The following is a 16,582-nucleotide window of genomic DNA, read 5'->3' on the forward strand; positions in this document are numbered from 1 at the left end:
GCAGGCTGCAGGTTCCCCCTGTCTCCTCCCTTTCACCTGGCTGCAAGCTTCCTTCACCATCAACTGAACCATTGCAGCCTGGGGCAGATGGCAGCTCGGCTCCAGTTCAGCCAGACCTGCCCGGTACTCAGATCTCCCCTGTATGGACTGCGTCGTCTGGTACTTAAGTAAATACAGTCATCAGATTAACTATTTAGTTAAACCTTGTTTCTCATTTGAATTTGCCAGCATCAACTTCCAGGCATTGGATTTTGTTACACCAGAGAGTTTGCTCTTATCAGTTTTTGGTGTAGATGTGTAGATCCTTGTGTGCTGTGTTTAAGTCACCCCTCCGTTCTCTCTCCCATAAACCCAACAGATCGAGCTTGTGGATTTTTTCTCTGTAAGGCATAGTCAAAATGTTAATCCTTTGATCATTCTTGTGGCTTTTATATGAATTCTCTCTGATTTATCAGTAGCCTAGAATTAGGAATAGCGGAGCTGCAAACCTCCCCCCCCCCAACATTTTAACAGTGGGCCACAACAGTGCGTAAACAGAGGTACTGTAACCACCTGTTCTTATCCAGGCCTCCCCTGCCTTTAGGTCTGGTAGTGTCACGTGCTGCATTTATGCAACTTTTGGTCTTTATGTTGGAGCAAATTCCAACAGAAAGATTTTGCATATTACCGTATTTCCAAATTGGCCGAACTTTTAGTTTCTGTTGTGCAGAAAAACGTTTCCTTTACTCTTTGCCTTGGTTTAGCTAGCAGGTGCAGAGAGAACCTTTCCTTTATTTGGACTAGTCTGTTCAAGGTTCAGGAACCAAATGAGACATTAAAAAGCAGGAAAATGTTATTTTTCTCTTCCTTTTCTGCCATAGTAAAAAATATATCGGGAAAGAACGAAATCTTCTGGCTCTAAAGCCTTGAAGAATGTGATGACCAGAAACAGTTAGTTGACTTTTTCTGACTATAGTTTTCTTTTGTTTTAATATGTAAAACTCGTTTTGAAACCCTTTCTCTCTTACTTCTTCAGCATGTTTAAAGTAGTGTTAGTTAATTAATTAACCTTTACAGTTATTTACCAGTTTTGTCCTTTTCAGTTGAATTCCCTTTTCTATCCAAATACAGGTTGAGGCAGCACACATTAAGCTAAACATCTTTTCAAACTTCATAAAGCATATTACACAATTTTACAGCTTAAAGAAATGTGTATAAGCATAGTATGCTTTCCTGGTTGGCAAAAGGAAATATCAAATTTAATGTATAGGTGATATTTAGTTTATATCAACCAGTGGAAACAAACCCTCCCTTAGAAATATGATCCTTAGTTTGCATCCATTTTTTTCATTATAAAGATTGATTAAATCAGGGTCTCCCTTGTACAGCTTTAATATGATTTTAAACTTCTGGTATTTTTAATATTGGAGATTTAAGGCATATTGATATCAGTTGGCACACGTCCTTTATACAGCGGTGCCTCTGGTCATGGCTTGAGCTTCATAGTACAAAAAAAATATAAACTTCATCACACAAAAACATGCCAACTTCATAATACAAAAAAAGCAACTTTGCTCTTGTTTCTTATTTTGATGGTTCCTGTTATCTGCGCTCTGCCAATGATGTCAGCCTCAGTGCTTAGTTGTTTTTCCTGGCCTATCTCTTTTTTTTCCAAGCTTCTCCATATGTTATAAATGTTCTTTTCATCCTGATTTGCAAAGCTACTAATATACCCACAGTCAAGTCCTTCCAGGATATCTACAAGTTAGCAATTCATACCAAATTAAAAACACCCAAAACCTCCCACAACCCCAAATCGCTCATTCATTTTCATCCTTGTGAATGCTTAACATAATTAGAGCCAAAGGGAAATGCGGATGGTACTGTTCCCTTGTGAGCTAGTGTTGTTTTTTTTTTAAGTAATTGTAGTAATATGCAATTTTTTTTAATTTAAACTATTGTTGTGAGTACTAAGAAGTGTAGCCTCAAGCACGAGTATGGCATGCAAGAAAAACAAAGAATCCCCTGTCTAGGTTGTTGTAGCGTGATTGCTGTCTGTCGTACAGATGCTAAAGTATAAATTTGGCTTCCTTACAAGAGACATTAGGGTTGCCATGTGGTGGAGACAGCTGCTGACATGAAATGAATTCTTTGAAATTGTCTTGCAATCAAATTGCTATTCTAGCTGTTGATGGGGGAGAAAGACCTGTTCTGGTCCATCTTTGCTTTTGTGATTCTGGGAGTGCAAAATTACCTCTGTCCGTATAATCATCTCTTTGCTGCACGATGAAGTAATAAAGTGACTATAAAACCCGTATCAAATCTAAGGTTTTATTGATGTATGTTGAATTAAAACCTTAGCTATATAGCCAGTAATATAAAATGTTGCTTTTGCTTTGACAGGATTCATTGCATGATAAAATGTAGGTGATCTGAAATGCTTAGCATTTACCTGCCATAAAATAATGTTCTTGTTTTCCATGGTAGCTTCTCCTGATGTGACTAGGAGTGGCTTCTGCAGGTTTTCAGATGACGCACACCTACAGCTTCCCTTGAAGTCTGCAAAATTTTAGGTGCTCAAGAGCTATGAAAATCAAGCTGTGCAGGTGTATTTAATTATTTTGCAGTGCCAGCAGTCTGCCCAGCTGTTATTGCATGAGAAAGGAGATATCACCTATATCAAACAAGGGCTGTTTCAGTAAACGGCTCTTCTTAGGTGCAGTAAAGATCAAGTGGATTTCGTAATATTTACATTTTTATTCTTGTAATACAGAACTTCAGCCTTTTTGTTTATGGGATGATAATTAAGGAAAAATTATTTAGGAGTGCATTTTTTTTTAAGCCAGGCAAACTGACTATTAGAATATCCCATAAAACAAGGAGATGCGCTCTGCAAATCAAATCTTACTCTGATGGAACAGTGTCGTGTTTGCCACAGAATTAGATGCTGATGCTTGCATGTTCTTGGGGCTCTGCGGTGGTGGTGGAGACCCTTTAGTTCCCCATGCAATTAGTTCAAGATGCAAAGGACTTCTAAAACCCAGCATCCTCAAAGATGGATGTCAAGATCTAATATCAGTCATCAAGCCATTCTGCTTTCAATATGAGTGGGTAGACAGTGAATTGATTAACACTGCTTGATTAGATCGGGGGTTTCCACGTAGTAACGTTATGATTTGGTAGTACTCTTTGGAAAGTCAGCGTGGCGTTGTTGCCCAAGGAGTTCACCATGAGTCAGTGAGCTCTTCCCACCTACTGAATACGTCATCTCCATTACCTAGTTGTTTGGCACGAGCGCTCTTCACGCTCCAGGTGCTTTCGAAACATCTGAGGTTGCTCCCAGCTCCAAGGAGCTCACAGTTTGAGGAGAGAGAGAGAAGGAAAACAGGGAGTTTATATGGAAATCTCTTCCGTTCCCTCATCAGTTTGGCACCTGTGGCTTTCAGGAGGACCGAAATGTGGATTGAGCAGAGGAGCTCTACCATACATCGTCATCATGGAAATAATTTCCTTGCGAAGCTGTAAGGCGGTCCAGATCAAGAAGGGTTGAAATGGAGGTGATAGGCATCCTGAAGCTGGCTTGTGAAGAATAAATAGCAGAGGTCTGAGCACTTTGAGGTTGGTGCCAAGCTTTGAACGTGATGTCAAAATGAATGAGCCTCTATAGAGGACTTCAGTGATGGAAACAACCCGATCGCATTAACCAGCCGTTAGCATGACTTTTCAGGTGAGGTGGTCATTCATGATCATTGCGAATCCTGTGGCACTTTGACAACAGTCTTGGCCAAACTCTGCGTTGTGTAATTATATACTAGCCAACTAAATGCCTCTCGTATTTATACGTTTTATTGTACAGATTCCCTCCCAGAAACTTGCCATTTGAAGTTGCTCCAGAAGAGTGTATGTGTGTGTCCTTTAAATGGGATCCCTTCTTAGTGCAATTGGTACAACATTTGAATTTTTTCAGGGTGAAGACTTTGAATCAACCAGTATTTACACTTTATACTATCCGACTTCTTCTTTTTCCTATAATTTAGATCTTAAAGCAGAAAAATAGAAAACGATATTGTGAAGTTAATGGGATCTTTATTGCCAATGGTGATCTGTAAATTAAAGCAGTAGCCTTCCTTGGGGCTGAGCCCTTTCAGTGGGAGCTGAGTTACCTCGATTGTCTCCTTGACCAGAACATTTAGCTGCAGGGTGACATGTTGGGTGAGCAGATAGACTGATTTAACATGCGTCTTTGTACCCTGTTTTTTAAAGATTTTAAACCTCTGATTTTCTGAAATGCCATCATCTATCTGACAGGATGTATTTTTAAGGAATCATAACATTGTCTTAAATAATACTGATTTTTGTCTTGTATGTGTTTCACTTTGATTCATTTATTTCAGGGACTTGTCACTGTTGGATTATACAACTTCTTACCATAATTGGCATTTTTGAGGCTTATAAAGCTATGCCAGTTGGCAAGACAGCTGGATTAGTAAGGGGTTGCTTAGCAAGCCTTGACTACTTCATGATTATCACACAACCATGATATTTTTTTATCTTAACAGAAATTCAGGACAGTCGCTTCTCTCCCCGTTTCCCACTGTTGATGACCTATGCTACACCGGGTCAAAGGCTTTTGGATGAAACCCTGTTTCAGCAAACCGATCTGAATTTTGCTCCGCTAAGGTGGGATAAAGTTGTTTGACTGCCGATAATTGTTTTTTCTTTGCTCCTGTCATTTTGCAAGCGATAATTTGTATTAATGATGTAATCGGGGAAAATGATCGCATTGGCGTGTAGCTGGAAATAGGATAAAGATGCTGGTAGGATGTGTACGTGTGTCTGATGTGGGGAAGATCCTGCCGCAGTTCTGCTGCTCTCTTCCCTCCTTTCCCCCATTCTTCTTGATGATAAATAGCCACAGCCCTTTCCGAGTCTCTGAATGTCCTTAATGAGATTAGAATCATCCAGGGCTTTTCAAATCTAACCATCCCCTGGGATAATGCAGCTGGATTGATCTTTTTGATATGTGCAGGGACCAATGTAAGGTCTTAATTCTCACTTACTCTCTTTTGTCCTGTCCTAACCAGCACTATACCTATACTGTTGGTGGCCCCAGACAAACTTTCAGTATTGGGCCCACCTTCGCCGGAGATAATGATGATAATAATCGGGCAGTGCAAAAAAATTACCATTTTCAGGCCCTTTTTCTCTCTGGGCCCTGGGTAGCTGCCCTATTTGCCCATGCCTGTGTCCAGCCCTGGTCCTGACAGTACAAAGGCACCGTCAAAAGTTTCAGATATGGTGTTTAATGTTAGTTTTCACTTAAATTCCTCCTAAGAGGTCTTTGAGAGGGGGTGAATCATGGTAAAGAGAGCCATCTGTTTTTAAGAAGATCTGTGCGTTTTGAGATGTACCTGAACATTGCCAATGGTGCAAGCTGCATGAGACAAGATCAGGAATAAGTGTTATTATGACTCAGCCTGTTGCTTACCTGGTAGTTTGAGCCATAATTGCTCTTCCGTTACATTTCTGCCTAATTGTCACAGAGTTTAGTGACACTTTTAGAAAAACAATTGTCAAAAAGTGCCTAAGGTAGCTGGGTATCCAGGTTGTAGTCATATTGGTCTAGAGGCAAAAGGAATCCAAACTCGTGGAAAAGGTGATATCTTTTATTAGACCAACTAGATATTTTGTAATATCTAGTTTGCAAATATCTAGTTGGTGAGATAAAATATGTCACCTCTTCCACGAGTTTTGATTCCTAAGGTAGCTAAAAATTCACAAAAATGTGAGAAATTTTACAGAATGTTTTTCATTATTGCAACCCTTGCTGTTTATCTCTGGCCTGGATATTATAATATTTTTAAGACATATTCTAAAACCTGAAGCCTCAAATGGAGGATGATTTATAAAAAAATAATCTTTCAAGCTCTAAGATGTTAATTTAGTGTTATGTTTGTGGGTGTGCAGGATTTGGACTGGATGACTTCCTGAGGTCCTTTCCATCCCTAACTTTTCTGTGATTTTATATAAAATATAAATAAAAATAGCAAATCTGGTCACATTTATTTAACTGAATGCAAAGGTTTTGATTCTAAATTGGTGGAAAATGTTGACATACCAGCGTTTTCTACCAGTGGCATTTAATAGTTTGGAAAGAAGAGTATTATTATATAAAGATAGAGCACTTTGATGTAAATTGGCTTCTGTCTATGGATTTTTATCCATCAAGCAAACTATTGTGGTAGATAATCTTACTGTTAAATCCTGATTGTTTGCTCTGGTGCAGAGGTCCTACTTCTAGCTTGTTTCAATGTGGACAGAAAATATGAATGGAAGTCGAATGTTATCAGGACCATTTATTTTCCTTCTGTCTTTCAGAGGAACCCCTGATGTTTCTGGTGCTTCTGAGCAGCATTTAAGACCTTTGCAGATCAGTGAAGCTGTGCAGCTGGCAGCCACCGAAGTAACCTCACATTCAGACAGCGGCACGCTGTCCCAACATCCACTTGCAATCAGTGCATTTGAACCTTACGGTGTCAACTGCAGCAGCTATGTATCTCAGCCCCGACTTTCCTCGTCTGGACAGATAACTGTGGAGAGGAAGCAGGCGGCTGAAGGTCAAGATTGTAAATCTGACTTCAGTGTCACGGATTTGCTTCCTAAAGAAGGTGGCGAGGATTTAACAACCCCGACTTCAAAATGGTTGCAAAATGATTCGGCTAAATCACAGCAGTCAGAAACTCCTTTTGCAACGGAGGCCAAAAGTGCTTTTGTAAATGATGATCCCTTCTTTCTGGACAGCAGAGTTCCAGCTCCTGCTCTCCTCGAGTTGCTGGAGACAGAAGTAGGCGTAACCAGCCACGGTGGCTTCTCATCTTCTTCAGAGAACTCCTCGTGCAAGAGTGTGTCGACTAAAGACCCAGAGAAACATAAAACAAGGCAGCAGGTGGAAAACACAGATCTGGCTGAGTGTGAGTCAAAAGCATTAGAAAAATATCAAGAGTTACATCAGCAGCTGGAAGGAGGAAAGAGCACTTCTGAGCTTGGTTCTTCCAAGATGTCTGAACCCCTTCAAAACACTAATGCCAAAGATGCATCTTCTACAAAGTCTACTGAAATGTTCGTGTTGCCTAAGGGGCACGGCGCAAGTTTGAGCAACTCTGCTCGGCTGCAATTCTCCAGTGTAACTAGAGAGCCTCGAGGAGCTCTTCTGGCCGAGCAGCCAAAGCAGCTGTGTCCTACAGTGATGTCTGAGCAACACAAAGAGGAACCTGCCCCTGATGTGGTAACAACGAATCTCAGGGGCAATCAGCCTCACCCGTCAATCACGACTAATCCAAAATCTCCTTCACCCTCCAGTGAAAAGGAGACGTCTGTTGTGGAAATCCAGGCTGGAGTTAGTGGACGTGAATCAACTCTTTCGGATGTTATCGTAGAGAGAGGACACAAAGACGCAGGAATTTCACCTTCATTTAACCTTCCCCCAGGTGATGGCTCCTTCTGTGGATATCTGGCCTGTCCAATCTATCAGTCCACCCCAGGGTTATTTTTAGGCAGACATATGAAGGAGGAAGTACCTGGCATGGTTATTCCAATCAAATCAAGCCTTCAGGCCTCTCTTACAGGCTTAAATGAAGAAACTTCTGCGAAGTCTTCTGCCAGCACACTTACACCTTGTGTCGAGAAGTGTCATGCACCCACAAATGGGCAGGAAGAAAACAGAGAGTCGTTAGGAACAGCCTATCCGTATACGGGGAGAATTCAGTCTCTGCCTTCACTTAGTTTTATGGAGAAAGTCGGGGCTTGGAACGTGAGCCAGTCGGCGGAGAAGATGTCTGAAGCTTTGGCTTTACACAGCCTGGGTGGAGTTTCTCCCAGGAAGCAAACATACAGCACAATTGCAGATTCCTTAAACCATATTTTATCAAAGCAGAACAACAGCGGTAACCTCAAGAGTGGTCTAGCTGCATCCTTTGGAGGAGAAGCAGGTTCAGTGACAAGCTTGCATTTCTGTGACACAAAATCGACACATGCTGCACCTCTTGCTCGGTCGCAGTCTGACCATTCGGTCAATGCAATTAGCAGGGAAGCTTCACAGATTGAAGTTGTTCAGGTAACAAATCCAGAGGAGGTGGTTCAGCCTACAGCAGGCAAGAGCAGTGATTTTGCCATGCCTGCACTTAAAAAAAGTGAAGAAAGCTTAGTAGACTACACGAGCCAAAAATTTAAAGCTGTCCTTGTCAGTGCTGGGTCCAGTGATGACGAACATGATGATGAAGAAAATAGCACGGGGCAAATTTCAGACCAAAATATCTTAATTTCCAGTGAAAGGGTTGCCCAGCTTCTGAGACAGGAAGGATGCGATCCAAATGATAAGGAGAAGAAATACAGTCGTTTAGAAGATGAGCCTAGACAGCTGCATGGCCCAGAGCACTCTACAGGCCATATCAGCATGGACAATTTCAGTGATATTTCTCCAGATAGTTTGAACCTCCTGGTGAGTTCTCAGGCCAGTAGCCAGGTTGACCTGACTTCGGTAAGCCCCTCTTCAGTAGTTTCCAAGCACTTCTTCAACAATTCAGAAGAAGAGAACTTCACCCCTTCTTGGGCTCCTGCTTGGAAAACTCCAGATGAAAAAGAACTAAATATTGAAGAAAGGATACCAGTAAGTGTATTTTTATAATATTTTGGTCATGGGAAGACCATCTTTAAACTCCTGTTAATATTCAGGGGAGAAAAAGACACACCTGTTGCAGGAACTGGCATGGAGGGACTGATGTTGTTAGAGATTTTTTGTTGTCCTGAGTGTATTAAGACCATATAGTGCGATACACACGTTACATCATTTACAACGTTGAGAATAGTAACTAACTTAAATCTAATAATTCTTAAAGGAGCCTCTAACAGAGTGTAACCTATGGCTAAAAGTCTCTCCTTCCTTCCTTCCTGTCCCAAATTTGATAATAACAGGCTGTAGCAGCATTAAAATGGAGTTCTGTCTGTTGATGTTGGTACCGAATTTGGCTCATCAGATTGGGTTATCTTAATTGCTCTTGCTGCTGCGGAAGTCATACAGCTTTAAGGCATATTTAAACCGGGCAAAGGAGCAATTGGTTGAGTGGGGATTTTCACTGTGTAAACGGTACCATGGAGGTATGAGTGAAGAAAGATGTAAAGGGTCACAAAGGCTGGTGCTATTGGTTGAATATGGCGAGCAAAGGGGAAAGGAAAAAAAAAAAGGTGAGTCATTTATAGGATAGGGTCTAGGCGAGGCAAGGTGCTTGAACTTCTGATAGCAGCATACAGAGGAGTCATAAATGACTTTCCAGTCTCTGTCATGTAAACAGGCTGATGTCCCAAAAATGAGGTTTGTGTTGTACCGCTGACTAAGGAAAAGCTAAGATGCAAGTTAAAGAGCTCTTCTTCACACACCCACATGTCTTCAGGAATAGCAAGGCGACACAGGCAATTTCTGGCAAAAAGCATTTTCTTCTATAAATATTCTTTCCTTTTGTGTTTCTCCCAGCATGTAAATCATAAATTGCTGATGCTTAATAAATACACACCAAAAACGTTAACCAGTTTGCCTACCTTTTTATATAAAACTAATGGGACTTTATTTTGCTAATCGTATCCTCCTTTCTATTTCAGGCTAGATACAGGATGGCTGCCAGATTGGGTGGGAGCCTTGTTAGCATTTGCCTTTGCTAATAGCCACGTGTTCCTGAACATTTTAAATGCAGACTTATCTTAATGACATAACTTGTGATTATGTTCTGAATAAGTGATTGTTCCTTTTGCAGATTAATTTCTAAAGTAACAATTTGGTCTTTGGAATCAGGCATTGACTTTTATTTTCCTTAAACCTTGCAAAATAGTCTTAGAAGAGCTTTTGTTTGTGAGGCTGTTCATGGTTGCCTCCATATTTATATACTGAAGCAAAGATGAATGTTTAAAATGGAAGGTCATTAGAGGTAAAAATCCAAGACTACAGACAATCTCTGTTAAAAGTAGAATTAGCAGTCTCCCCTCCAATACTGGTTTTGAGGAATTCTCTTGTCATAAATCATTGACAAGACTGGAGAGGATGGGCCATACATTTGGCTATTAATATGTGTATGTATTAGGGCTGCACCGATAAAGATTGTTTTGGCTTATACTGATGGCCGATTATTAACGAGCCATATTGGCCAATACTTATCCAATAACCAATATGCAGCCCAGCAGCTAAGAGAGTAGCGTCTGGCTGGTAAGTCGATGGGGTGTGGGGGAGGGAAAGGGTGTGGGGAGGCATATCGAAGCCCCCATGATAAGGGAGGGAATGAGGCTGGGGCAGAGGTAGGGGCCAGAAGCGCCGGCAGCTAAACCGGAAGTGTTGCCAGCAAAACTGGAAGTGCTTCTCCGGGGGGGCACTGGCCAGTGCTCCCCGGCCAGCAAGGGCCAATCTCAGGGGGAGCACATGCCCCCCACCCATTCCTCCCTTAGTGTCGCCTATGGTTACCGTTGACATTATTGGCCACACTGGCCAAAAAAGGCCGATTGCCGATAACGTCAATTGTCCTTTTATTGGTGCCAATCCAATATGGACTGATTATATCGACGTACCCCTAATATGTATATATTGGGGTGCACCAATAAAGATATTCTGGGCCGATACTGATAGCCGATGATTTACCAGCCATATCAGCTGATGCCAATCTGATAACCAGTATTTAGTAATAGTGAAAGGCATTTGAACTACTGACAAACCCTTTTTTCGTTCGTTTGGTATTTATAACACCCCCTTGCCTGCTCTGTCCCTCAGTGGGGAAGGCGGTGACTGCCTTATTCCCATGCATATCACCTCCTCACCCATGGTTCCTACCCACAGGCCTGCTCCCCGTGCAGCCCATGCTGCTGTCCAGGGTGCGGCAGACCCTTGAATGGAAAGTGGCGCCGGGTCCGTTTGGAGCCCCAGAGCACGCCGCTGCCTATGTGCCAGTGGGCCCTGCACACCTGAGCTCCCTTCGCTGCTGGGGAAAAGCTACTTTTTAAAAGGCACCTGGTGCCCAGCAGAGCGAAATGCCCCTCGCTTGATGCCTTACCCTGCCCATGCACAGCCCAGCGTTCAGGCCCTGTCTGCGCACATGGCATTGCCATTGCAGTGCCCCTTCTTTCCCACTGTTTGCTGGTAGTTGTAGGCTGCCACAGCCTCAGACCAGCTGTGGGCACGGGGACTGGACTATGCTTGCCAGGCTGCTCCAGGCACATGGCCGTAATTATCATCTACAATGACCAAGAAAAGCCGATAGGTAGGTGGGGTGGGAGGTTATTGGCTGTCTCATACCTCTCGTCTCCCATGGCCTCTGATCCTCACTGCCACACATTTGCATTTTCACAAACTGCATTTTGGTAGGCTAAACAGCCTGTCTGCAGTGCCACGTGGATGCAAATATGCTGCTTCTGGTGTGGGAGGTAATGCAGACAGAGTAGCATGGTGTGTGTGAGGGAGCCGCTGTTTGGCATGGCGAGTTTGCCTTCAGGGTAGATATGCCCATGGGCGGATCTGTAATTTTGAAAAGGGGCGGTGTAGATGGTGAAGTCCATCATCACATGTAAAACAACACATTTTTCTCCAGTTAAAAATAAACTACAAGCTTTACTAATATGCTAGGGCCCCAGGGCTATATTATTCAGTTTAAGACAGAAGCAAAGACCAATACAACGTCATTGGAATGAGTAAAAACAATCTGTAAGGTTATGGAAAAGGAGCTTCATGACCAGGAACAGCGTAGAGCAGAGTTGCAGAATAAAGAGTAGGTTGATTGGTGGAACATCAAAACCATTCAATAAGAGAGAGGGTCGTTAACACCTGTGAATGAAGCATTTGGAAGGGATCGGGTAGATTGTAATGAGCCAGGTAGTCAATTCAGCTCCTTCAGCACCGCCTGGCTAGAAATGCTGCAGCCACTGCCAGCCAATTAGTTGCAAAATATGGGTGGAGCAGGAATCAAAGGGGTGTGCAAATGCACCAGTGCACCCTCCACCCCCCCCAGATATACCCTTAGCGTAGATGCAATTATAAAACTCAATATAGCAGTTTAGCTTTCTACCTTTTCCATATTTGTGTGTTGTTGTTCGTCCTTCGCGGGCAAAGACCGCAGCCAGTGGGGGGAGGGGAGGTAAGACGAGAGAAAAGAAAAAGGGAAGGAGAAAAGAGAAAAGGAGAAAAAAGGGAGAGCGGAGAGAATGAAGGGGGGCGGAGGCTAGTTCACATGAGTACGTAGGGACTTATAAGTCCGATCTTTGCTTTGAACAATCTGCTGCAGCAGGGGCAGGAGAGCAATGAGGACTGGATACGGGAGGTTTTTGTTTTCCTGGCTGCATGTTTCTTCATTGCTTTTGCGTGCGTTGCTGTTCAAAGGCCAATTGTCCGTTCTGGATTTGGGACCTCCAGGATTCACGATTTGCTTCCGCAGCTCTGGGTCGATGCCGAAACTCTTTAGAGACTCCTTTAAAGTGTCCTTGTACCACTTCTTTGATGCGCCGCAAAAGTGTACTCCATTTGCAAGTTCATCATAGAAGATTTTCTTCGGCAGGCGAGTGTCAGGCGTTCTTGAGGTGGCCGGCCCGTCTTAGCTGTGCCAGTTTCAGCAGGGTGTGCATACTGGGGAGAGTTGACCTTGGTGTCCTGAATCTTGTCCTGCCACTTGATCTTTAGTACCTTGCACAGAAAGCACAGGTGGAAGTAGTTTAAAATTTCTTGGCATGATGCTGGTAAATGGTCCAGGTTTCTCAGGCATAAAGGAGGGTCGGTAGGATGATGACTTTGTAAACCTTCAGTTTTGTCAACGTTCGGATGCCTCTGTGGTCCCAGACTGACTTACGGAGTCTGCTGAAGGCCACGCTAGCTTTTGCTAATCTCAGATTGACTTCATCATCAACGTGAGCATCATGGGAGAGCGTGCTGCCTAGATAGGCAAACTTGTCGACCATCGACAGGTGTTGGCCTTTAACTGAGATGTGTGGTTCCTGGGGTGTTGTGCCAGGTGCAGGTGGAAACATCACTTCAGGCTTCTTTGAGTTAATAGTGAGTCCGAAGTTGTCACAGACTAATGAGAATAGGTCCACGTGAGCCTGTGCACAACGCAGTCATCAGTGAAGAGGAAGTCACGAAGCGTGGCGGTTTGGACTTTGGAGCCCACTCGGAGCCTGCACAGGTTGAAGATGTTTCCATCAAAACGGTACCTGATCCCTATACCAAGGTCATCATCTTGGAAGGCGTCCGGCAGCATAGCAGACAGGCCCATGCTGGAGAGGGTAGGTGCAAGCACACAGCCCTGCTTGACACCATTTGTGGCCGGAAAGGGGTCAGAGCATTCACCACTCGCAAAGACGCATGCCGTCACGCCATTGTGGAACTGTCAAACCGTATTGATGAATTTTTCGGGACATTCGTACTTTTTCATGATTTCCCAGAGGCCTTCACGGTTTACTGTGTCAAAGGCTTTGGTGAGATCGACGAACGCAAGGAGAAGGTCGATGTTCTGTTCCTGGCACTTTTCTTGAAGCTGCCGGGCTGCAAACACCATGTCAGTGGTTCTGCGTCCTTTTCTGAAGCCATATAGGTCCTTTTCCATATAGGAGCAAGCAATATGGGCACATCCTGTTAGGGGTGGTACTCCTTTAATTAAAAAAAAATAATTCAGTCTTATCTAACTGGAGGCCCCGTCAAGTCCTGTGTTCCATACACATTAAAGATTGTATCACGCTAAAAACCTAGGGTTTATAGACTTAAATAATTTCTGGGTGCAATTAACAGTATTGATTTAGTAACCAAAGCTGTCTTTGAAAAAATCTGCTCCTGGCATGAAGTGCTAGTAAGGAAGCAAGCAGTCCCGTTTGTACTGACTTGGTGTTTGTACAGCATTGATAGAAGGACCGTTGGGTCAATTAGCCCCTTTCTTGGCCAGCAAAGGATTGTATCCTTAGTGCCTTCAAAAACAATTTGTCCAATATACTCTTTAAATAGTTGAAACAGTGGGATTTACACCTCTTCTGGGAGACTGCTCCATAATCTGACTGGTTTTTAAGGACATTTTCCCGATGCCCAGCTTGAGTTTCTAAGATACGAGAAGTATTTTGTTTCCCTGTGCCGTAGTGTCATTTTGGTGGAAAGTGCTATTAAACCAGTTTTGTTTTCTTTTCTGTTTTTAATTAAAGACGTTTGAAATTGGTGCGAGCAAGGGGAGAGTTGTAAAATGAAATCCCGAAGAACGAAGCGGGGTGGAAGGAAGATTCGATACACTAGGCAAACAGACATAGCCTTCTGGGTTGCGTGGCGGTGCATGCTCGGGCAACACATTTAATTAAACGTTTTTGGACCCAGGAGGAAGTTTAGAAATTAAAAACTGCATGCATTTGCCATGGTGGTTGGGGAAAGTGGTCAATTCTGAGCTTGCTAAACATGCGTGCCTCACAATGGTAGGAGACCCATTCACTGCTTTCCTTTTTTCTTTGTTCCCCCCTTTTGCCAGACCTATCTCCGTAATCTTGGCATTGACCAATCACCTTCAAGTATACTGACTCCGTTTGCACCCAGAGGTCCAATCAGAGAGGTTGAATTTTCCCCGTCCGAGCTCAGAACATTGAAGGGGTCCACTGACACGTTAACAAAGCATGTCCAGCTATCTGAAGGTATGGGGGAAGAGGGGATTTTGGTGCATGAACCCTTCGGGCACTTGGTTACCTCTGCTCACTTCAGGCTGGTTACAGGCCATATATCAGCTTTCTTCCTCTAGACCTTTTTGTTTTGTTTTTTTGGAGCTAGAGCTGCTCCCAACAAGAGTTTCAAGGATATGTTGCCATTATGCAAGCAATCTGTTCTCTGGAAAGGCTGCAAGAATACTAATATGCATAATAATTTAACAAACTAAAAAAAAAATGGAAATGTATTCACAGTACTGATTATACATAATACTGATTATGTATTTTATGAATAACTTTCTATTTATCTTTAGTGTGTCAAATCTGATGAATGTTCACTGAGGTACTCGCTCTGCTGCTGCGTACTCTGGATCAGAGTATTCATTTTGGCACATACAAATCTATGCTTTGAACATCAACGTCTAGTGGGCTGAAACCAAAGTGCCCTAATGTTTCAAGGGATTTGATGTGATAAGCGGTTTTAAGTGAAGCATCATGGGTTGAAAGCAGTTTCTTAAATGTATCTTGGAATAATCACAGATGCTACTTCCCAAGAGGTCGAGGTTGAACATTTCTCTTAACTTCAAAGCAGAACATCTGCCAAACTTAAATCTTCTGTTTCCTTGTAGGAGGCTCTCTGTCTGCTGTCGACATCACACAGATCAGCTTTAACTCGGGCAATTCGACTCTCAGTATGTCAATAGCAATGGGCTCGGATGGTGGACCTGATACTCCAGTACCTACCGAACTCTCACCTCAGTATTCAAGATCGTCGAAAGACAAACCATTGAGTCAGTGCAGTACTGCCGCCTACCCCCAACTACAACTGCTTACTCCTCTTCCAGATGAAGGCAGCTTGAAGTCTTCAGTTGCCCCCAGATTAGTTGAGCCAAGGCAGCAATTACAAGCCGTTGCCTCCGATTTCCACTCAGATGAAGAAGATCCTATGCTTGTTTCAAAGCACGTTCAAGATCTGATCGATAGATGCGACTCAAGGGATATTAGTAGCAGCCTAGAGAAGTTGTCTACCAGTTCGTTGGCTGAGGATATCGGTGAAATGGAAGTAAAAGGAGAACTACTCTCTTCAAATGCAGTTGCCTCTGAAAATGAACTAAACAAGGACCAAGGAAATGATCCTTTCATTGAATCCAGCACGTTGAAAGAGATCCAGAAGCTTTTAGCAGAGGCAGAGAAAATGACTCTGAGTCAGTTTGATCCTGTCCTTTCTCTTACCCCCTCCAGAGAAGTCACTGACCCTTCACCGGCGTCAACTAAAAAGAAGGATGGTGTTGAAGATTCCCAATTAGTGAGGGACCACAGCCCAGCGCTTGAAAGGCTGTTGTCCCGGGATGAAACGTTGACCCGAAAGAGCATGCAAGAAGATAACTCACTAATGAAGACTCTCCATTCCTGCAAGGACAGTTTAAAATCGGAAGGAGCACTTGCTGGCGATTTACGGGTCAGTCAAGAAACTGCAGAACGGCAGACTAAACCAGCAGAGAAAATAGCTGGTGAAGATTTCAGGGTAGCAAAACCCGTTGGAAGGTCTGAGCCAGAGGGCTGCAGTAGTGCAACCACAGATAAAAACCTGCTTGCTCCTCTGGCTGTTATGAAGAGCGCTACAAGTAGTGAATCAAGCATCAGAAAGGTTTTCGAACTGGAAGATCCTCCTACTGCAGTGCCGCTCCGGACCGGTGCCACTGTCCTCAGGGACTGCCAGCACGGCTCATCTCAAGCTAGTTTAGCTGGCAGCAAGGAGGGGGATGTCATTCAAGGGAGTGATGACAGTAGCAGCTTAGATTCACTAGCTGCCCGTGTCAGAAGCCTTCTGAAATACGAATCCCCGGCGATACACGCAACACAAATCCTGAAGAGCGTAGAGGAAGAGGAGAAAAAAGCGCGAAGTAAGAAAGAAACC

General features: G+C 43.4%; 1 protein-coding gene across 5 annotated transcripts in view; it reads left to right on the top strand.

The window, feature by feature from the left end:
• Nucleotides 1–16,582, top strand: part of ALMS1 (ALMS1 centrosome and basal body associated protein) — a 114,281-nt gene that overhangs the window by 41,742 nt on the left and 55,957 nt on the right. For all 5 annotated transcript variants that reach the window (XR_009459663.1, XR_009459664.1, XR_002092815.2 and 2 more), the window contains 4 exons: nt 4,539–4,659; nt 6,358–8,644; nt 14,496–14,655; nt 15,294–16,568. Coding sequence is in view for 2 of the 5 variants with exons in the window: in XM_019495663.2 (XP_019351208.2) it covers nt 4,539–4,659; nt 6,358–8,644; nt 14,496–14,655; nt 15,294–16,568 (3,843 nt within the window). In the remaining 3 variants the exon portion in view is untranslated. The remainder of the gene's footprint in view (nt 1–4,538; nt 4,660–6,357; nt 8,645–14,495; nt 14,656–15,293; nt 16,569–16,582) is intronic.

The sequence above is a fragment of the Alligator mississippiensis genome, chromosome 2 (genome assembly GCF_030867095.1).
Source record: "Alligator mississippiensis isolate rAllMis1 chromosome 2, rAllMis1, whole genome shotgun sequence".
Classification (NCBI taxonomy): domain Eukaryota; kingdom Metazoa; phylum Chordata; order Crocodylia; family Alligatoridae; genus Alligator; species Alligator mississippiensis.